The 22895-nt window shown below is 35.5% G+C and overlaps 2 protein-coding genes across 4 annotated transcripts; one reads left to right on the top strand and one right to left on the bottom strand.

Moving 5' to 3' along the window:
• Window positions 1-113: 113 nt before the first annotated feature.
• LOC306872691 (broad substrate specificity ATP-binding cassette transporter ABCG2-like) lies at window positions 114-10870 on the top strand. Of its 2 annotated transcripts, none has more exons than XR_013784429.1 (16): window positions 114-193; window positions 335-565; window positions 1366-1425; window positions 1578-1692; window positions 1825-1977; window positions 2178-2335; window positions 3365-3516; window positions 3697-3798; window positions 4051-4301; window positions 6437-6519; window positions 7273-7362; window positions 8251-8375; window positions 8523-8677; window positions 8766-8855; window positions 8931-9037; window positions 9423-10706. XR_013784429.1 is itself a non-coding variant. In XM_079421432.1 (16 exons), exons 2-16 carry the CDS (start codon window positions 354-356, stop codon window positions 9568-9570), a joined length of 1980 nt encoding a protein of 659 aa, XP_079277558.1. In that variant the 5' UTR covers window positions 114-193; window positions 335-353; the 3' UTR covers window positions 9571-10870. The 2 variants fall into 2 exon arrangements, 1 of the variants encoding a protein (XP_079277558.1); XM_079421432.1 differs by having other exon boundaries at window positions 8952-9037; window positions 9423-10870.
• On the bottom strand, window positions 10135-21420 carry LOC306872690 (polycystin-2). Of its 2 annotated transcripts, none has more exons than XM_079421431.1 (15): window positions 21042-21420; window positions 20350-20731; window positions 19318-19431; window positions 18485-18618; window positions 18141-18391; window positions 17837-18061; window positions 15067-15295; window positions 14789-14959; window positions 14523-14704; window positions 13955-14075; window positions 13646-13866; window positions 13442-13559; window positions 13055-13218; window positions 12796-12943; window positions 10135-11924 (listed from the first exon to the last, which is right to left on the bottom strand). In XM_079421431.1, the coding sequence occupies exons 2-15, from the start codon at window positions 20711-20713 to the stop codon at window positions 11697-11699; spliced, it is 2670 nt and encodes an 889-aa protein (XP_079277557.1). In that variant the 5' UTR covers window positions 20714-20731; window positions 21042-21420; the 3' UTR covers window positions 10135-11696. The 2 variants fall into 2 exon arrangements, with proteins under 2 accessions (XP_079277557.1, XP_079277556.1); XM_079421430.1 differs by having other exon boundaries at window positions 21038-21243.
• Window positions 21421-22895: the final 1475 nt, after the last annotated feature.

The following is a 22895-nucleotide window of genomic DNA, read 5'->3' as shown; positions in this document are numbered from 1 at the left end:
CCCAGTAAATGTAATACAGGAAAATGTTCAATGGAGGTTTAAATCCTGATTCCTGTCCCCAAATCCCTCCCTCCGCTCCATCTATATAAGATGTCTGCTTCACCGCCTCAAGTACAGTCAGATTTGAATTTTTTTCCCCCATCTGATACTCCTGAGAAGAGCTTAAACCCCAGACTTCCAGCGGCGTGAGGAGGTAAGCATCTTTCTCTAATGTTTCACCTATGCTCTATTAATACTGTAAATTGAAGCTTATACAATATTTATTTTAGCCAACACTAACATTTCTTGTTGTTTTTACACCTACATACAAATTAAGCACATTCAGTCTTCTAAGGGAGAAAACCTGTCAGAAGATGACTGATAATGCTGTCTTTGAGCATGATCAAATCACTGAGGAGACGGGTAGAAATGGGATGTCTGGGTCAAATATAATCGCCATGGAGCTCATAAAGAAGCAACATGGAGCTACTGTCAGTTTCCACAGCATCCGTTATAGAGTGGAGCAGAAGAGCGGACCCATCTGCAGAAGGACAACAGTCCATAAAGAGATTCTGGTGGACCTCAAGTGAGTCGATATCACACAAACAAAAAGGTCAAATCAATAATGCTTAGGGCTCATTTACTCTCTCCAATATGTTAAAGGTTCATTTTCCATTGGAGCTTTTCAGCATCTTTTTTAGCTGAGCTTCTGATGTTACAACCTTTTTTTACATCATTATATTAGTTCAATTCAAGTATTCAACAACATAAGAATATTAAAATATTCTCCTTTGTCATATGAAGCATACAAAAGGTTTCTTGTGACATCAAAGAAACATCAATAGATTCTCCTGTGGCATGAGGCTGTATAAAACCTTTTTTCCTTTACATGTGCTGTGTAACGTGTGTGCACCAGAACAATGGAGAGCAGAAATCCAAAATGCTTCTTCTAAAGGCATTAAATGAGCTTGACATTTCCCAGAGCGAAGAGCATAGTTTCTTCGGACATTCTTCTCTATAGTGTTAGTGTCAATTATATGATATTATGAATGGGTTTGTGAGTCTAATCTCTTGATCTCTTGGCTTACAAACCTCCAGGGTTAAGTGCAGTCAAGTGTGATCTTGAGCTAATAAAAGACTTGGTTAAACTGAGGGTCTCAGCTTCACCTAGATGACCTAGTTTTAAGAGTAATATAGTTTGATAAGCATTTCAAATCTAGTAAGTGTTTCGTCAGCAATGCAGTGATTCATTGCTTGATGAGCAGCATTTGCTCATGGCACTCTACTTTTCGACTGTGCAATAAGTGTGCCTCATTTTTTTCCAGAGCCTGATGAATATCATAGCAAGTGACATGAACATAATCTCATTTTTATCTCCCTTTTTAGTGGGATCATGAGACCTGGTTTAAATGCTGTTTTGGGTCCTACGGGAAGTGGCAAATCTTCGTGAGTACCTATTTGACTGCTACACATCTTAATAAGATATCAGTGCCAAATGGATTCCGGATTTGTTTAACAAGCCAGTAATGCGGAATAAATTGCTAATGAAACATTACTATCATCCTCAAATGGAGTTCTCTTCTCTCTCTCTCTTTCAGTTTTTTGGATGTACTCGCAGCCCGGAAGGATCCTGCAGGTCTTTCTGGTGAAGTTCTCATCAATGGAGCCCTACAGCCACCTAATTTCAAATGTCTTTCTGGTTATGTTGTCCAGGTACAATGCATGATCACTATATTGAGATGCTTATATTCTTATAAGGTGTAGGACAGTATATTGGGATTCTGAATTGTTTTCTTGCTCAACATATCAATACATTGTCTACAACATTTGTGTGTATGTGTTAAGGATGACATTGTGATGGGGACTCTGACGGTGAGAGAGAACCTCTGTTTCTCAGCCTCGCTACGTTTGTCCTCCCAAATCAGTCTAAGAGAGAAAGAGGCGAGAGTGAACCACCTCATCTCAGAGCTGGGCCTCAACAAAGTCGCTGATGCAAAGGTGAAATAGTATATATAATATATTTAGTAGTATATATAAATTCTGTAATTGGTCTTAATATTATTCACCATTTTTAATCATCCTTTTGGAATGAATTCTAGCATGTAAGAAACTGCTTGATATTTCATGTCAATTATTACACAGAACCTCACTAGTATCCCATTATAAAGGATATAAACCATAAGTGTATGTCTGCACAGGTGGGCACGCAGCTGATCCGAGGTATCTCAGGTGGCGAGAGGAAGAGGACCAGCATTGGGATGGAGCTGATCATAGACCCCTCTGTGCTGTTTCTGGACGAGCCCACCACCGGTCTGGACGCTAGTACGGCTTATTCTGTGCTGCTGCTGCTGAAGAGGTCTGTATATTCATTTACAGACATTGTAAAAATAAATTAGTAAAATGAAGCAGCCACTGGTTGAGCTTCAGTTTTCAGTATCCATTTCTGAGATATGCAAGTTATCGTATAAACTACCATTCAAAAGTTTGGGGTCAGTTATTATATTCTGCTCTCCAAGGCTTCATTTGATCCAAAATACAGTAAAAACTTTATTACAATTTTAAAAAAATTATTAAAACTTCCTATTTTAATATATTTAAGATGCAATTTATTCCTGTGATGCAAAGCTGAATTTTCAGCATCATGACTCCAGTCTTCAGTGTCACACGATCCTTCAGAAATCAGTCTAATATGCTGATATTATTAATGCTCAGCTGAGATGCTTAATATTTTCATGAAAACCATGATGCATTTTTTTCAGGATTCTCTGACAGATAGAAAGTCCAAAAGAACAGCGTTTATTTGAAATTAAGGTTGCACTTTATTTTAGGGTGTTCTTGTTACAGTGTAATTATACATTTAAGTACTGAGTAATATTAATTAACATGCACTTACTATATGGTTAGGATATATGGTTTAGGGTTACTTGCATGTAATTATGCATAATTTATTGTTATTATAATAGTAAGTACATGTAACGTGTACCAAGGACACCTTAAAATAAAGTGTTACTGAAAATGATTATAATTAAATATTAATTTAAGTTAATTTCCTTAAAGTAGTGCTGTCAAACACTTAATCGTGATTAATCGCATCCAAAATATTTTTTTGTTCACATAATATATGTATGTGTACTGTGAATATTTATTATTCAGTATGTATTTCGAAAACATTTACATGTATATATTATATATATAAATATTTTTCTTAAATATACATGCATGTGTTTGTATTTATATATATACATACATAACAAATATACACAGGATATACACGTTATGTAAACAAAAACTGTTATTTTGGATGCGATTAATCGCAATGTTTGACAGCACTTAATAAAAAAGCAATGTTGTTTGAACATCTCAACCCTGTGTCTGTTGTTTTCAGAATGGCCGATCAGGGACGCACCATCATCATGTCTGTTCATCAGCCGCGATACTCCATTTACCGGCTCTTCGACAGCCTCACCCTGCTGGCCAATGGCAAACAAGTTTATCACGGACCCGCTCAAGATGCTCTAGACTACTTTGCCAACATTGGTAGAATAATTTACAGATACAATTACTAAAATCTCTAAAAGTTTCTAAACTGTTTAAAAGATTATTTGTTCAAAGAGCTGACTTGTCAGGTGTCAAAAGATGTGAAAGTTTTACAAAAATACAATATTTTAAATACTAATATTTCTTATCTTAATGGTGTTTTTCCAAACGATATTGTAGGATATGCTTGTGAAGCTCATAATAACCCGGCTGATTTCTTCTTGGACATCATTAATGGCAGCTCTGCAGCTGTCAACATGACAAAGATTCAGAATAATGGAGGTACTTGGTTATATTTCTATTTAAATGGATTTTGAGGAGCCAGATTTGCTTAAGCAATTTCCTCATCAGATATGTAATAATGCCAATATCGCGTCTTCTATTTAAAAGGCATTTACAGAGCATTTAGAAAAAAAATAATAGACGAAATAAGCTGTTGTGTTCATATATTATTAATGTTGTCTACAGCAGTGTAGATTATGAATTGTGTATCACTTAAATGAACTTGCACATTATGTGTAATACTGTTGGCAGATTTAGAGTTTGAAGTGGCTGCCGTCAGTCAGCAGTCTATTGAGGATCAGCTGGTGGAGAAGTACAAAAGCTGCAGTTATGCGCGGAGCATCAAAGCTGCGCTAGAGCGCATCACCCGGGCCAAAGACGACAACATCAGAGCCACGTGTCACACCATCACCTACAACAGCTCGTTCTTCCACCAGCTCCATTGGGTGTTGTGGAGAACCTTCTGGAATCTAATGCTGAACCCACAGACTTCAGTAGCACAGGTACAGTACCACTGTTTATATGGCTAAGGTTCTCATTTGATCTGTCTGACCTTCCTCTAAACTGTTTACATTTTCATATTTCGTTTCATTATTTTTTTTATATATATAATTTCTTATTTTATTCTTTTGCTAAAATGTGACCCTAAAATATATCAATGCACAGAACGCAATATGTGACCCTGGACCACAAAACCAGTCTTAAGTCGCTGGGGTATGTTTGTAGCAATAGCCAAAAATACATTGTATGGGTCAAAATGATCAATTTTCCTTTTATGCCATTTCTTTTCTTTTAGGATATTAAGTAAAGGTCATGTTCCATGAAGATATTTTGTAAATTTCTTACCGTAAATATATTAAAACTTCATTTTTGATTAGTAATATGCATTGCTAAGAACTTAATTTGGACAACTTTAAAGGTGATTTTCTCAATATTTAGATTGTTTTGCACCCTCAGATTCCAGATTTTCAAATAGTTGTATCTCGGACAAATATTGTCCTTTCATAACAATGGAAATCTTATTTATTCAGGTTTCAGATAATGTATAAATCTCAATTTCGACACTTAAGACTGGTTTTGTGGTCCAGGGTCACATATATAAACGCAATATATAAAACCAAAAGAGTAAAATTAGAAATCCGATTTAAAAATGCATTAAAATGTAAATAGTGTAGAGTTATAATTTAAATATAATTTCTAATTTTATTCAATTTATATATCACTCCAAAATCAAAAGGAAAATTATTATATGAAATTATATTTTGCATAAAGAAAATTAAGCCTGTTATTAGGTCCATTAGTTTCTGTATTTGTATGTTTAAATATTTATGATATATATATTGTACTGCCTTTTATTTTTTTTCTGCTTTGTAGTACAAATATGATTTTCTTATAGTACAATTATGTTCTGCCTAATATTGCAGTACTGAGAACTGTAGGATGGAAATTGAGAGAGATGGTAATTACACAAACAAAATTAAATCTCGAGACACATGGTAAATTAATTATGAAAATAATGTTACAATTTGAAATCAGCTAAATCTAATGTTTCTAATATAGACTTCATATTTTTAATGAAAAACATAATTCCGGTAACTGTAGTTTAGGGGCCAATTCTTACTATCAACTATTTGCTTATTAGCATGCAATTTATTCAAATATTGGCTGTTTATTAGTACTTATAAAGCACATATTGTGCATAACCATATTCTATATCCCTAATCCTACCCAATACCTAAACTTGACAACTACCTTAACTATAAATAAGCAGCAAATTAGGAGTTAATTGAGACAAGTCATAGTTAATGGTTTGTTAATAGAGAACTGGACCTTAAAATATAGTTTGATCATAATTCCTACTTTTGTAATGTAACCAGCTCATGTTTTCATGAGATTCAAGCATTCATTTTAAGGAATGTAGGGACAGATTACACTAAACAAAGATTTATTGCCCAATGGTTTAGATCCATTTCCTCCTCCCCATCGACCATCCTGCTCCAGATTTTCTTCAGAAGAGACTTTCTGGAGACTTAGATGCTCATTAACCATCAAATACCATCAGAGGAGCCCTCGATTTACAAATTATTAACAGCTGATTGCTCGTAGAGGATTTCAACTAATTTCTCAAAGTCAAAGCTAAGAGGATTTGGTGACTGTTGTGATCTGGGTCTCCCCGCCTCGTAGATCTGAAGTGATATGATTTCTGACCATGCAGTGTGGAGAAATAACAGAATGGTGTCTATCAGACCATCACCTGACTGAAGTTAGTGGAGCGCTGGGCGCCTCGACGTCAGGAGTGAAGAGTGGTTTATCATCCACAGCTCCCTGGGAACGACTTTCACACTGCTCAGAAACTCATAAACTGTCAAGAGATTGTCAAACTCGCTGGCTCTCACTTCTTCTGCCTATTACCTTTATTGAGTAAATGATCATGCTCAGCCGTTTAAGATGTTCAATTTGTGTAACTGGTTCATTTGATTTGCTAGTAGTTATTTCCTATGCATTTTCTTGACGTATTTCTATATTTACCTTCAAAATAATATCTTAATGAAAGCACGTTCAAGTGTCAATTACATTGAAATCATTTATTACCAGTTTTAAAGCACACTGCTTGAATTGCGATATTTATTTTTGGCAGCTGGTTGTCACGACCCTCATGGCTGCCATTGTTGGTGCAATCTTCTATGGAGTCAAAGATGACCAGAGTGGCATACAAAACAGGTGAGATAATCATTCTTAAGTAAATCCAATTGAGTAACTTTATTTTAATGCCTTTATTAAAGCTGTATGTGTGTCTGTGTATAAAGCTTCACATTATTCTGGACAAAGTACACAAATCCTGTACTATTTCTATATATCCTGTACTTGGCGTAAAACCTATATTATTCTTTAAAATGCAGTGAAATAAATGTGAAGACTTAAAATGAAAATATTCTGGTAAAGAGCATACAGTATACTTGGAAAAATGTACTTACATAAATGTATATAAATACTTTGAGTACACGCAAGATTTACTATTTAGATTCATTTTTTACTAGTAACATCTGAAAAGAAGTCAAATCTGTTTCTGTCAGTAAATAAAGTTTGATACAAAATAAACTTAACCAATTCCCTGCGTTTGGAGATAAGTTCAAATAAATAAAGCACACTGTCTGGCCAAAAAAAAAAAAAAAGGCAACGTCTGGATTTAAATAAATACTCAAGATTTTAGGATTGAATCATTATTGTAGTGATTAATACATTTCTTTCATGGTGTATGTTTGGCAATAATTCTTTTAACCCTAACTGATGCATTGTGTTGCTTATTACTTCTCAAACAACCATGTTAGAAGATGATATGATTCCTTCCAGGAAGGCGATGCCAAGATTGATCATACTCAAATTGTGAAAGAGTAATTCAGTGAGCATGCCGGATCATGTTAGGTTTTTTAGGTTTTATTAGTTAAATGTAAATGTCAGCATTTTCTTTTTCAGGTTTGGTGTTTTGTTCTTCATCACAACGAATCAGTGTTTCAGCACACTCTCGGCTGCCGAACTCTTCATCACCGAGCGCAAACTGTTTATGTAAGTGCTTCAACACCTGTTTGACATTTAGAAAAGCTCGAGAAGTATTTTATTTGCTACTAAGGAGTATCAGATGCTGGCGTACTGTATATTTTCAAGCAAATAATGAGAAACTGAAAAGAAGTTCTTGCGAGTGATTTTATTTCTATTTAGCATATCCTGGGGTCTCTAAATTATTTGTAATAATTAGTGCTGTCAAATGATTAATCGCATCCAAAATAAAAGTTTGTTTACATAATATATGTTTGTATATTGTGTATATTTAGTATGTATATATAAATACACACATGCATGTATATATTTAAGAAACAATTTACATTTATATATTAAATATATTTATATATAATATAAATTATATGAATATAAATAAATACATGTAAATATTTTCAAAACATATGCTGTATGTGTGTCTTTATATAGACATAATGAATATACACAGTGCACACATATATATCATGTTAACAAAAACTTTTATTTTGGATGATTAATTGTTTGACAGCACTAGTAATAATGCAGTGCTGCATAAAAAAACTGTCCCTAATATCAAAAAGCTGCTTTGATGCAGTTTTGGTTCTGCATCTACATTTGGTTCAGCTTTAAACTTGTTTTTAAATATGCCATTAGAGAGTATGTTTTTTATTATTATTATTATTGCTATTTTAATAATTTGATTTATTATATTTAAAATGTTTATTACAATATAAAATAAATATACCATTTAAAAATGAAAATACATTTCGTTTCTATAATTAGCATTATTTCTGTAATTAATCTATGCGATTCATTCTGTGGAAACACCTTTTTTTTTAATATGCAGGTTCAGATGCATCTTCTGTTCCGCATCTACAGTGTAAATTAGTATGTTATTTATTTCCTTTTTTTTTGCAGTCATGAATACACAAGTGGATACTACAGAGTGTCTGTCTACTTCCTGTCTAAGATCCTGTCTGACATCTTCACTCAGCGCACCGTCCCCACCATACTCTTCACCTGTGTTGTTTATTTCATGATTGGTATGTTGTAAGTGATTATATCTTAAAGAAACAGTGCATAACTTCTTAATTGCTTACTTGAATTGCAAGATCCACCAGTTACAGTTTTAATGTATCTTTGCATGCACGTTTGCAGTGCTCGAAGATGTTGAAATCTTTGTTTTGCAGGGTTAAAACCCACAGTGGCAGCGTTCTTCATCTTCATGTTGACAGTGATGCTGGTTTCTTGCGCGGCTGCGTCCATGACCATGGCCATCTCAGCCGACCAATCAGTGGTAGCCGTGGCCAACATCTTCATAACTATCAGCTTCATCTTCATGATGGCAAGTTCACACATTCACATGCTTCAGAAAAAGTCATTTTAGTTCAAAGAAGGCCTGTTCTTCTAACTTGAATTGCATGTGTGTCCAGATCTTCTCTGGTCTGCTGGTTAACCTGAAGAGCATCAAGGACTGGCTGTCCTGGCTGAAGTACCTCAGCATCCCTCGCTACGGGCTCGAGGTATTCCGCTTCTGTCTCTACATCTGAGTGACTAAAAGACTTTCTGTTGAGATAATATTTTAATGAAGGTTGAAGAATGTCTGATTATTTGAACAGGCATTGGAGATAAATGAGTTTGTGGGGCTGAAGTTTTGTGGGAATGTCTCTGCCGTGATGAGCAGCCCTGCTGCTGACATCTTCATGTATGTAAAAATATATGAAATATGAACTACCAGTCTTCTAATAAGTTTGGTTTTGCACTTAGAAATATTTATAATTGTGTAGGGTTGGCGTGCAAGTAGTGCCAACTATGCCACTTTATCTTACTAATTAGTAGAGTTGCAAAAAGGTGAAAATTTTCCAGTAAATTTTAGAAACTTTTTTTATTTTTTTTGGAATCTTCCAAGAATTTTTGTGAAGTTTCAGGAAATTTACCAGAAATTTTCCACCCCTTTGCAACCCGACTAATTAGTTTAAGAACATAATTAGTTAAATTTCATTCAAATGTGTTGGTGTCAGTATGATGGTGGTGTATACACACACAATAGATTTTTTTAGTGTAATCTTCTACTGCATTATATTTTACAGGTGCACAGGAGAACAGCATCTGACGTTCCAAGGAATCGATTACTCATCCTGGGGTTTATGGCACAACCACATAGCTCTTACAGTCATGACTTTGATTTTTCTCATCATCGCTTACATCAAGCTCAGATTCATTCCTAAGTTCTCGTAAATGTTCTGATCTGAATGTTAGCTTTATGAATCAGCACACTCAATTCTGCTGTCTTACAATATCATTTTGTCCTTTACAGTAAGGATGAATGTAGATTGAATAGTTGTGCTGTTTCAATACTGTAAAATGGGCTGTGAATGTTTCATATTGATTTGTTAGTGTTTTATTACATCGCATTATTAGAATGTTATAGTAAAAACTAAGAGATCCTAAATGAGAGTATTTCATAAGGTTATATTATGTTACCTTTACTGAAATGATTTATTAATCAAGTTAAATGACAAAATATTTACATATCTCTTTCATTGTTCCCTCAGTCACAGGCCTGGTACGACTCGCTCCTTCATAATCTGTGTAACTGGTCTTAATGTGGCCTAATCCACAACCAGCAAACATCAATGAGAGAACTGAAGAACACTGTTTGCTGTGCTAAAACCACGGATAAAAGCTAGTAAACTTTGTGACTCTGCTGATAACTACACAATATCCCTATTGTACAGATCTTACAGTCGCTGTGTTAGAGGGCATTATGACTGGGATCAAGCCAAATAATGAGCACATGATGAGTCTGAATGGCTTTTATTTTGAATGACTGTCATATTAGACCGTAAAAGAATCTGCCAACTACAGAGATACCATAAAGAGTTACAGAGGACATTGCACAAAAAAAAAGTAAAAAAAAAAAAAGTGTGTAATTTCTGCTTCTTTAGCAGCACCAAACACTGATTTGTTTGAGCGACCCAACATAACACATCTGCCACATTTGTCACAAATGACCACCTGTTTGACTGTATGTTTATACGACCTCTGAAAACAATTATTTTTCAGTTTGTTGATGCTAGTTGTGCAGAAACTATACACTTTACATTTAGGGCATCATGAAAAGCTCTGTAAATCCTACCTTAAGACAAATACACATGGGTTTCCCATGAAATCAGATGCACTCCAAATCGAAGTTTGTTTACAATGCAAAAAGTATCAAAATGATTTAATTATTAAAAATAAATTTAAAGTATATATGTTTAACAAAACATGCCACACTTGGACTAAAACTGAACTGTAAAATATGCAAAGCAAACCAAAACACTGAGGGAAAATTGCACCAAAGCTCATTAACAAATACATAGTTTATATGTAAAGCATTGTGTGACCACCTTCATTGTTTGAAAATTATGAATGCTTGCTTTTCATGTGAGAGATGCATTATAAGGTATACTTTTGTGTACGAATAGCTATTTTCATACATTTCTTCCGTTCCATCTTATATATATACTGTATATAAAGATACTGATCCTTGTTGAACATTATTTCCTTCGTTACATTCATGACTAAGCTTTCCATCTGGCTTCATTACTGATGAAAATGGACTTTAATACTGTAGGTTAGTGAAAGCATAATGCATATCTAATATATACTGCATTTCAACCACACTGTAAGCGGTGCATTCAACCATAGCAGGATACAGTACACAAAATCTGATATATACTTTTCCAAGCCATTTTTACAAATACTTCTAACAAAAGGGGGACAAGGTGACTATAAGGTTCACATACAGTAGAAGTATTAATTTTTTTTTTTTTTTTTTTTTCCTTGGATGCCATTGCTAATGTAATGAAAATGGTTTAAGAGAAATTTTGGGATCAATGCATACTGTAATTAGTTATAGCTTTATTGGAAATAATATACTAAATGGAAGTAATCATAGCTAAGATTGCTGGAAAAAGCTAAATGTACCTTAATTTAAGAGATGCAAGTAAATGTATCTGGTTAATACAGGCAAATCAAAGCTAAGCTGCCACTGACTGACCCTAAAATCTAATTTGTTTCATTGGCATATCCACAAAAATTAATTTTTATTAAGTAATTATGAAACCGTGTTTTAGAACTTCCTTGTCACATAAAAAAAATTCTTAATTTTTGCATTATAAAGCCCCAATTAACTTTAATATAAAGAAACCCAAATAAATAGCTTTTTGCAGGACTATTTAACTCTGCTGCTGTGGCTTTGGGGCGGACCTTTAATACTGCTTAAGTAAATTTTGCCCAGTGCACTGCACCAGACATGGCACTGGAGAACAAATTGTGGACTTCATGATCTGTAGGAATGTTTTTAAAATCAAAACCCCTCACATGTGGGCGGCCCCACTGGTCGCACCGTCTGGACCCTCGTTGGACAGCGAGGATGGTGAGCGGGAACTGCGGGGGCGAAGCTGAGCAGATGGGATGATGGGAGTGGCCTGATGGTGGCTCACCTGTGACATGGTGTCATCAGACTCCCAGCGCTCCAGTTCTTCTCTCACCAGCCTGTCCATTTGCTCTCGGTGCAGCTCTGGATCTCGGCCCATCCTCTCGTCCTGAGAGAATCAAATGATATTTCTTAATGTATACTACAATATTTTGGTCTAATCCACAATTAAACATAAAAAAGACTAAAGCTGTGTCCCAAAACCTACTGTCTTGAAAGCATTTTTTTGGTTATCATAAGCACAGTCCCGACACAAGTTATCTCCATGCCCTGACAAACTATTTGTCTAAAAGCAAAAATTCAACTTGACAGTAATATATTGTAGTAGTAAATTATGTTGGAAAGTTCTAAATATTTTTTAATAAATTACTTTTTAAAATTAAATAGTAATTTAACTAATAAATATATTAGTTATTTAAAAATATATAAATTATTAAACATAAAATGTACCCTACCTGGCAAAATTTGGGATTTTTTTTATTTTTTTACTTTTATTCAACACTAATGCATGAAATGAATCAAAAGTTACAGAAGATTTCAATGCTGTTCTTTAAACATTCTATTCATCAAAGAATGCTAAAAAAATCTAATTTACCAAAAAAACTATTAAGCAGCAAACACTTTTCAACACTGATAATAATAAGCATCTTTATTAATAATTGAGCACCAAATCAGCATATTAGAATGATTTCTGAAAGATCATGTGACACTGAAAACTGGAGTAATGATGCTCTAAAATCTTGGGAATAAACTACATTTTAAATATATTCAAATAGAAAACAGTTATTTTAACTTGTAATAATAATTTCGCAATACTACTTTTTTACTCTATTGCTAATCGAATAAATGCAGCCTTGGTGAGCATAAGTGATTTCTTTCAAAAACATTGATTAATTTTAATTACTCAAGACTTTGTGTATAATGTATTAAGAAATACATAATGCACACATATTTGTAAAGTGAAACTTTTTTATCATCACCTCGATGACACCATCCAGGATCCGTCCAAGCACATCTCTCCTCTTCATCTTGGCTCTCTCCATGGCCTCTAACTTCACGATAACGGCATCAATCTTAGATACGATGCTGCCAATGGAGTGCTCCATGCGGTCCACTCGACGCACAAGCCTGATGGGCCACAACAAATACAAAAAAACTTTTTATTTAGAGCTCAAACATTCAATATATTGTGAAAATGTAATCCTAGCTAAAAGATTTTGAGTGAATGGCGATGTTTACACTTGGAACTCCTCGTATGACACGCCCCCTGAGCTGCTGCCACGGCGACGAGAGCTGTGTCCACTATCCTCATCATCGTCTTCCTCAGAGTCGTCCTGGCTGCGCGAGAAGCTCCGCCCACTCACTGGCCTGGGCAGCGAACTGTGCTCCAGATCCAAGTCCTCCTGGCGAGTGTTCAAGAGATACTAAGCATCCATTCCAGTGTAATTTAGCAATTTGCTTCTTTATTTTACATGTTTTAACTGTGTTCTTGATGGGGTTTTTTTATAGCTCTGAAGGTCATGGGTACAATTCCCAAAGAAAACTTTGAATGCTATGTAAATTGCTTTGGAAAAAAGTGTCTGCCACATGCAAAAACAAAACCTATAGCATTAGTTTTTCACTCACTCTCTCTTTTTCCAGGTCATCTCTCATTTGCTGGTGCTCGTGTTCGGTCAGTTCCTGATCTCCGTCAAGGTCATACTTGGCAAAAATGGCTTCAATCTCAGCATCCGAATGGCCCTTTCTGTGTACAAATGCATATAATACAGTTCACACTGATAGTTGTGAGGGTTTCATTTGTATCATACAGTGGGGGTAAATGTTTCTCACCCTCTGAGGTCCTGCCGGAGCTCATCAAAGCTGAGTTTGCCTGCAGCCTGGTGTAAACTGTCTGGGATGTCATTGATGGAGGTCTTCTTCAGCTTGAGTTTGACCATCGCTCTGTTGTAGCCCTTCTTGATGAGGTCTGTGATCTCCATCTCCGACCTCTGCTGGGCCATGTCAGCTTTCACCTCAGAGTACGTGTCGTTGATGATGGCCAAGAACATATTCTGAACAAAACAAAAGGCCCAGTAAAACATTAGCATTTATAAATTTAAGATTGATTGATTTATGTCACTTTCCTCTTGTTGTGTTTACCAGCAGAATCATGAAGATGAAGAACACAAAGGTGGTGAAGTAAATCGGCCCCAACACGCTGTCGGCCTCCTCAATTTCTGAGAAGTCAAAATCTCCCAGAATGATCCGAAACTGTGTGAAACTGTGAGCAACAGAAACCACCAACATTAATAATATTCATAAAGTATGAAAATATTTTAAAAAAAATGTCTTAAAGGGACAGTTCACCCAAAATTCTGTCATGCTGTTCTGAACATGTATGAGTTTCTTTCTTCTGCTGACACAAAATATATTTTGAGGAATGTGGGTATTCAAACAGTTGCTGTTCCCCATTGACTTCCATTGCATTTTTTTCCATATTAAAAGCTTGATGGTGAGTAAATAACAGAATTTTCATTTTGGGTGGACTATCCCTTTGAATCATACACAATAAGATCTATAGCATGCATTTAGAATGTATGCATGATGATTTCAATCTCGTATTAAATTTTTCAAAATAGCTAACAACTAATTATTGTCACGTTTTCGTGTATTTTTGCATATTATTATTTATATGATATTTGGTTATTTAGATGCCTCCAAAACTCACATGCAGGCCTGGAAGGTGCTGAAGTCATTGACTTGAGTTCCAAACACTAAATACGCCAGCTGAGCATAGGCCAGGAACACAATGAAAAACATGATAGCAAAGCCCATCAGGTCCTTGGCACAGCGTGACATGGTGGTGGACAGCTGATTCATGGTCTTGTTGAAATTAATAAACTTAAAAAGCTGTGGGAAAAGCAAGATGGCTGTATTTTGATGAAACAACAAAAAAATTGTTTTTGCATGTCAAATATTGAGATGAGACCTCACCTTCACCCATGAGAGGAAGACAATGATGGCAGCCAGGTTGTTGAAGTGAACCTGAAGGCGAGCAAGCGGCTCAAAGTTGGGGTATGTGCTGTGGTTCTCCAGCAGGAAGTGAAGTCTATGACTGACCGCTGACGTTCTACAGATGTTCATAATGATGGCTGGAACGCTGAGCTATGACAGTGATGAACAAAGACCAAAGGTGTGATAGTAAGTAGCACAAATGACTTTGGCTGGAGTAAACCGTGACTCAAAATCTATCGTTATGCACTTTGACCTACTGCGACAATGAGAACATCCAAGCAGTTCCACAGGCTCTTGAAGTAACGCAAACGATGCAGGCGGATCTCTAGAACTTCCTCCACCAGGTAATACAGCACAAAGAGGCAGAAGGCCACTTCACACATCCCCACAAAGTAGTCCCAGCTGGACACGTACCGGATAAGACGCACCGTCTGGAACTGCCAGGAGGTCACAGCACCCCCCGTGGCTGGAAACTCTGCCAGTAACCTAAAGCAAAGCAGTCAGTGACAGATCTTTGAGGAAACATTGTATATTGAGTCAAGAAGAGTAAAGCATGGATGCTAAAGCTATGCTATATTTTATTACATAAAATAACGATTTAAAATGTACGAATCCTTACACATAACATGCATAAAAAACCCTAAAATCATGGCCACAAATTAAGAATTTTTCCCCACAATTTAATAATGAGCTCTTTTGTTTGAAGTAAACTGTATAGTCATGTTGTACTAGTTCATGCTCATAATTTGCTAATTTGTTTCCTCTTTTCAGTTAAATTGTGGCCTGAGTTGAACTAAAATGAGGGAACAAATTAATAAGTCGTGGTAACAAATTCTTAATAAGTGGCACCACTATCTTTTGTTTTCCTCTGCATGTCATGTCCAAGGCTCCGTAAAATGTAGTTATGTAAATTAAAACTGTTATACATTTAATATTTAAATTATTTAATATATTTATAATTAAAAAAAAGAGTGTGCAAATGGTGGGCAAATTACTTCAATCTAAAAAATGTTCTTAAACTTAAATTTCTTTAAAAAAAAAAAAAGTTCAAATATAAAAAGTTATACTTCAAGTAAATGTACAGAAATGCTTGATATATTAAATGGAGTCTGTATGTTAAAAGTGGAAGAATGTTAAAGAAACTTTTTTCACAGTTGAGTTTTACCGTTTTCGATTCCATTCAGCCGATCTCCGGGTCTGGCGGTAGCACTTTTAGCGTAGCTTAGCATAGATCATTGAATCTGATTAGACAGTTAGCATCTCGCTCAAATGACCAAAGAGTTTTGATATTTTTCCTATTTAAAACTTGACTCTTCGGTAGCTTTATTGTGTACTAAGACTGACGGAAAATGAAAAGTTGCGATTTTCTAGGCCGATATGGCTAGGAACTATAGTAGTCCCCAGCTAGGTAACTAGTTATGATATAGCTGGGGACTACTTTCAGGCGCTGCGTAATATCATTGCGCCTGCTGCACCGATGGTACGGCAGCAAAGTTCCTTGATTATTACGCCAGAATGAGAGTATAGTTCCTAGCCATATCAGCCTAGAAAATCGCTACTTTTCATTTTGCGTCAGTCTTAGTACACGATGTAACTACAGAAAAGTCAAGTTTTAAATAGGAAAAATATCGAAACTCTTTGGTCATTTTTGAGTGAGATACAAACAGTCTAATCAGATTCAATGATCTATGCTAAGCTACACTAAAAATGCTACGCGCAGACCCAGAGATCGGCTGAATGGATTCGAAAACAGTAAAACTCAACTGTTTAACTCTTGAGGAGTTGGAAAATGAGTGAAAATTAGTATTTTCAAAAAAAAGAGTGTTCCTTTAAATGTACGCTAGGCTATATTTTATTATGAGTGCTGTCTAACGATTAATCGCGATTAATCGCATCCAAAATAAAAGTTTTTGTTTACATAATATATGTTTGTGTACTGTGTATATTTATTATGTATATGTAAATACACACTCATACAGTATCATTTGAAAATATTTACATGCATAAATTTATATTATACATAAATATATTTAATATATAAACATACCATATTTTTCGTAAATATATACATGTGTGTAGATAGATAGATAGATAGATAGATAGATAGATAGATAGATAGATAGATAGATAGATAGATAGATATACACAGTACACACACATACAGTATGTGACCCTGGACCACAAAAACAGTCATAAATGTCAATTTTAGAAATTGAGATTTATAAATAATCTGAAAACTTAATAAATAATCTTTCCGTTGATGTATGGTTTGTTATGATAGGACAATATTTGGCTGAGATACAACTATTTGAAAATCTGTAATCTGAGGGTGCAAAAAAAATCTAAATATTGAGAAAATCACCTTTAAAGTTGTCCAAATGAAGTTCTTAGCAATGCATATTACTAATCAAAAATTAAGTTTTGATATATTTACAGTTGGAAATTTATAAAATATCTTCATGGAACATGATCTTTACTTAATATCCTAATGATTTTTGGCATAAGAGAAAAATCTATAATTGTGACCCATTCAATGTATTTTTGGCTATTGCTACAAATATACCCATGCTACTTAAGACTGGTTTTGTGCTCCAGGGTCACATATATTATGTAAACAAAAACTTTTATTTTGGATCCGATTAATTGCAATTAATCGCTTGACAGCACTATTTATTATATAAAATACCTATTTAAAATGTAGTTATTTACATGTTAATTTTCATTTAAATAGTAATTTAAATGATATATTAACATTAAACAAATACAAACAGTACTCAATCCATCATGAAACCTTAACTATTAATGGATAGTTTTCAAACTTTAATCGTAAAATATTTTTTTAAAGAACAAGTATAAAAAGTTAACAAAAAAGCTTGATAGTTTAAATGGAGTATGTATGTTAAAGGTTTGGGCAGAATAAATAGCAAAAATTTAATACTTGGTATTCTTGGTTTAATAATTTTTATAGTAACGATCCAAAATGAGCATTAAATCTAATGCACTTGTAACACAGCTTCAGTTCATTACCTGACAATACAAAACAGGTTAACATTGCCATTGTAGATGGAGAAGTCCAGGAACACTGCTCTGGTGCCACGGTCCAACCAGAGGTTGTTTTTTAACTCCTGCAGCTGATTGGCTGACTTCTCTCGAGTGCGTGACAGGTCCTGGTAGTATCCTCCACCACCATACGTCGACACTTGACCCCAGTAGCTGCCCTCACCCAGCCTGCTCTCCTCTGAGTACCTCCACCTGACAAATAAACGGGATGACAAACCTGTTTAAGACCAAAGATCAGTCACTATTTTATTATATGTGTATTTTTACATACGCTGTCCCATTCTTCGGTCCGAATGGTGACTTGTCCTCATTGGTGGGAGAATAGACACTGTAGCAGTCATAAACCTCATCCCGCAGGTCCTCATGGACAGAACAGGACTCATTGCGCACTTTGAGTTGCCGGAGACGTGGGACACCCAACAGGAGGTTCTCGTAGTAGATCAGACTCTGGTTTTCTGGGAGGCTCTTGTTATTGTACCAGAATTCCCAGTACATGCCATTAAGAAAAGGGCCTTCTGTGAACTACAGATAACGTTTTAATTAACATCTGTGATGCAATTGGAAATAATGCATTTTCATACTGTAAAAGAGCATTAAAGTCAGTGGAATAATTACTTTCCAGAAGTCTTCCATGGTTGAAAGAGTCTTGAAGGTCGTCGGTTCTCCGCTTGTCAGTGGTGTATCCAAGATGAGTTGGGACATGACTTTGGTGTAGTAGTACATGTTGGTGCTCACCATTCCATAGGTTACTAAAACAAATATCAATTATGTGTTTTAAACAGAATAACATGTTCTGTTTCTGTAGATGCTAGAGCATATTGGAGATCAGATAGATGCTCCTAAAATTTTCACTGTTTAAAATGTTGTGCACTTTTAATATGGATGCATTTATTTGTGTTCCTGTAGCTCAAGCTGTAAAGCATGGTACAAGCCAATGTCATGAGTTCAATTTTACTGTATATGCAGTATACAGTAAAATGTACTGTATACTGCATATGCAATGTAAATTGTTTAAAACGCTGAAAAGTCTGAAATGCATAAATGTAAAATGAAAATGCATTTGAGCAGACTCTAAATACTCAAAAAATGTAAACTGTTGCTGTGGTTGTTAGGATTAAAGTGGCTGTTATTCCAGAAAGAAAGACCACCACAGCTGGAGCAGACCAGGGAAACTGACAATTTGAGCAATATTTTTTCCATTATGACATCTGATTCTCTATACTGAATGCCAACTCATACTGTAGCAATTAAAATTTAAAAAAGCCGTTATACTTTTTAAGTATGATTACGTTTTATGCTCTAATTAAACAGATTCTTAATCTGATGAATATTTTAAGGCCTAATACTCTAAAATGTAAGGAAAGGAAATGTAAAAGAATTAAAAATATTAATGTAACATGGTATGCATTAACATATTCAAGCATGAAACTGTCCAATATTCAACTTACATATGCAGAGGGTGACAAGAAAGAGGATGTAGGTGATCATTTCTCGTAGGACAGTTTTCAGATACATCTCTCTGTTACTGTTGCTCTCACCCAAAAGACGGGTATCCCACAGCACTGAAAACGATCAAGAAATAAATCTTCCATTAATTCACAGAATCATGTTTACCTTGCTATATAATTAGGCACTTCTCACTTACAAATTAAGATTAAGTCATACAGACTAACTATTAAGCCTAAAAATACAACTATTTGTTTACCCTTATTTCATAATGAGGTACTTTATAAGTTACAAGGAAAACAGTAATATTGTTAAATATTATTGCCCAATTTAAAATAACCGTTTTCTGTTTTTAATTTATTTTTAAATATTGCTTATTCCTGTGATGAAAAGCTGAATTTTTAGCATCATTACTCAAGTGTTCGGAGTCACATGATCCTTCAGCAATCATTCTAATATGCTGATAGGACCCATTTTACATTTTACTGAAGACATTATCTTGGCCCTTTATGAAAAGGCAACTTTATCAAAAGTGTAACCCATCCTCGCAAGGCTATTGCAAGTTTTACTATATTTAACCCTGGAGCACAAAACCAGTCACAAGCAGCACGAGTATATTTGTAGCAATAGCCAACAATACATTGTATGGGTCAAAATTATCGATTTTTCTTTAATGCCAAAAATCATTAGGATATTAAGCAAAGATCATGTTCCATGAAGATATTTTGTAAATTTCCTACTGTAAATATCAAAACTAAATTTTTGATTAGTAATATACAATGCAAAGGACTTCATTAAAGGCGATTTTTGCACCAATATTTTCAAACAGTTGTATCTCAGCCAAATATTGTCCTATCATAACAAACCATACATCAATTGAAAGTATATTTATTCAGATTTCAGATAATGTACAAATCTCACTTTCAAACAACTGACCCTTATGACTGCTGGTTTTGTGGTCCAGGGTCACATATTTGTGTGGACATTTTTAGTGTAGTGAAACATAACCACAATAACCCTAGCAGAAGTTTCACCTCTCATTTTCTCCAGTATCCTCTTCCCACAGCTGCTGTGTTCTTGTGCTGGTGGAGTTGGATACAGTCCTCTGTTGATCCGCGCACTCATGCTGCTGCTGGACGCGGTGGACACAGACCTCCGGCCGGGGCTCGCCGGGGGCCAGTCCGCTTCCATCATCCCCTCCTCCGGCTCGAACCCTGGGTTATCCCGGCTCCATGCCTGTCTGGAGCTGGAGGTGAGTGGAGAGGGGGTTTCATCGGGCACTCCGAGGCCCACTTCTTCATGATGCATTTTTTCCATCTCGATCCCTTCATGCGGCGGAGAGGATGCGGATGCCGCCTGGGCCTGCGGTGCTTGAGGACGGACGCGACTGGAGCTCATCGTGTCGTTTACAGTAACCTAACATAAACAAAAGCCTTCATTTTAGCCGCTGGGTTATTGGGAAGCTGGCTATGTGCAAAGTGATGCCAAAACTCAAAACACTAACGTTAATTCAAAGAGTCTCGAATTTGATTTCCATACAGTCAAAGTTACTGAATAACTGATTTTTTTCAGCGTTTTAAAACTACAAATCCACTTTTACGATGTTATGCAACAGAAATACGCGAGAAAATCCGAGTGAAAACTTGAAATACAACAACAAAAATCACAGAAAGGCATTTGTCTGGAAAAAGAGACGTTTCGAAAAATAACAATAGTTTATACTTGCATGTTTTTCTCTGGGTGGCTTCAGTCCATCTTTTGTGAGAGTTTGGAAAAGCAGTTTTCCAGTCCACCCTCAGCCATCTTGTTCCCAGTTGTTCCCAGACTGGAGGAATCCAGTTACACTGACATCAACCTCTGGAAACTTCAACATTAACGTTACCCTTATTTAGAGCGGCTCCTCCCTTTCTGACCACCACACTCTCACTAAATCATTAAAACGCGCTTTAAATTATATATATATATATATATAAGAAATTAAAGACGTAATTTTGTAAATGGTTTACATATCTTTAAATTAATTTGTGAATTGATTAAAAAAAAGTTAAAAAATAATGGCCATTTGTAACTGCGCGAATTCGTTGTTGTTTGCGACTCTTGCTGCCAGGCAACAAGATGCCGCCCCCTCTCTAGGATTGGATGCGGAAGTCTGAGTGACAGTTGGTTGAACCAATCAAACAATCGAATAAAAAACTTTACGACTGTATGCAAATGAGATGTTGTATTATTCTAGGGACTTCTCCGCCATTTATCTTTGCTGTTTATCAGCCTAGCCTACATATCAGTTAATTACCACAGAAGTTATAAATATATACAAACAATGCTATGCTTCACTTTAATATATTGATGCATTCCTACTACCAAAGAGCATAGAAGACTTTCTATACTCTTTGCTACTACTCTTAAAAATCTACTTTTTTTGAAGAAGAAGAAGAACCTTTCCATTAAACAATTGGGTACTTTATAAAGTTCTTTACACTAAGAAAAATGTTCTTTTAAGAACTGCTCTCGCTGTAAGCTTCTTGAGGGACTTCAGAATGGTTCTTCAGTGGCATTGATGTGAAAACCCCTTTGTTTTTGAGTGAATAAGCTTTTTTCAATAAACCAACTTTTCTGTTATTCACATAGGGTCACTATGACAAATCTGTTAATCTGGTCATTAAGGTCATGCTTTACTAATTATGCCTACTTACTAGTATTAAATAATTCATTTTATTCTAAAATGAATTACTTTCGGTGGCGTGCTTGTAGAAATGTGTCAATAAGTAGGCCTACTGCTTGTTGTAGGCTATATCTGACATATAGGCCTAAAAACTTCAACTTTGACTTTTGACTGGGTAACTTTGACATGCATAAAGAATAATATTTACACAATTCACACAGTTATATACATACATTAGGTATCTCCATTGGTGTGTTATGTAAATGTCTGAACCACTGAATTGTTGGTCCCGTTTGCACACAGTGACAGTGACTGTGTGGAATATGAGACTCGTTCAGTTGTTCAGTATACGATTAAGTCTTTTGTTTGTCTCTGGCATAAGGGATATTCAGTGAGTCATTTGCAGCCTCAGACAAGTCCAAATACATCACTGTGATAATGATCAGAGTGGGTTTGAAGTAAATATTTTTCATTTGAATCAACTCTTTCTGTTTCTGGCATTTTCACATGTCACACCTTTGCCCAAGTCTCTCCATTGCCTGCCAGTTCCTCTTTGATTTCAAGCCCACCCTGGGAGTTACCATGTGTAGAAACATTTGGTTACCTAACCTCCACATAAAAGTGCCCCTGCTTCTCCAGATCCAGGTCACCAGCTTATTTATCTTTGCTCCTCAGTGGTGAAATCAACTCCCAACACCTGTTAGAACAGTGAACACTCCAGCCACATACAAATGAAGTCTTGAAAGACATAAAAAATTAATAATAATAAATTCTAACAAATAAAGTCATTTAATCAATGCCTCAGGTGATTTCACAATTTGTGGCGCTCCACAAGGGCAGGTTTAAAATATATAAAAGGCACGTTGACAGGATTTTGCTTCATTTGCAGCCATGGATGTTAACATTGCTCTTGGACTT

The sequence above is a fragment of the Barbus barbus genome, assembly GCF_936440315.1.
Source record: "Barbus barbus genome assembly, chromosome: 7".
NCBI lineage: Eukaryota > Metazoa > Chordata > Actinopteri > Cypriniformes > Cyprinidae > Barbus > Barbus barbus.
The sequence above is the reverse complement of the archived record's forward strand: the minus strand, read 5'-3'. Positions and strand labels throughout refer to the sequence as shown.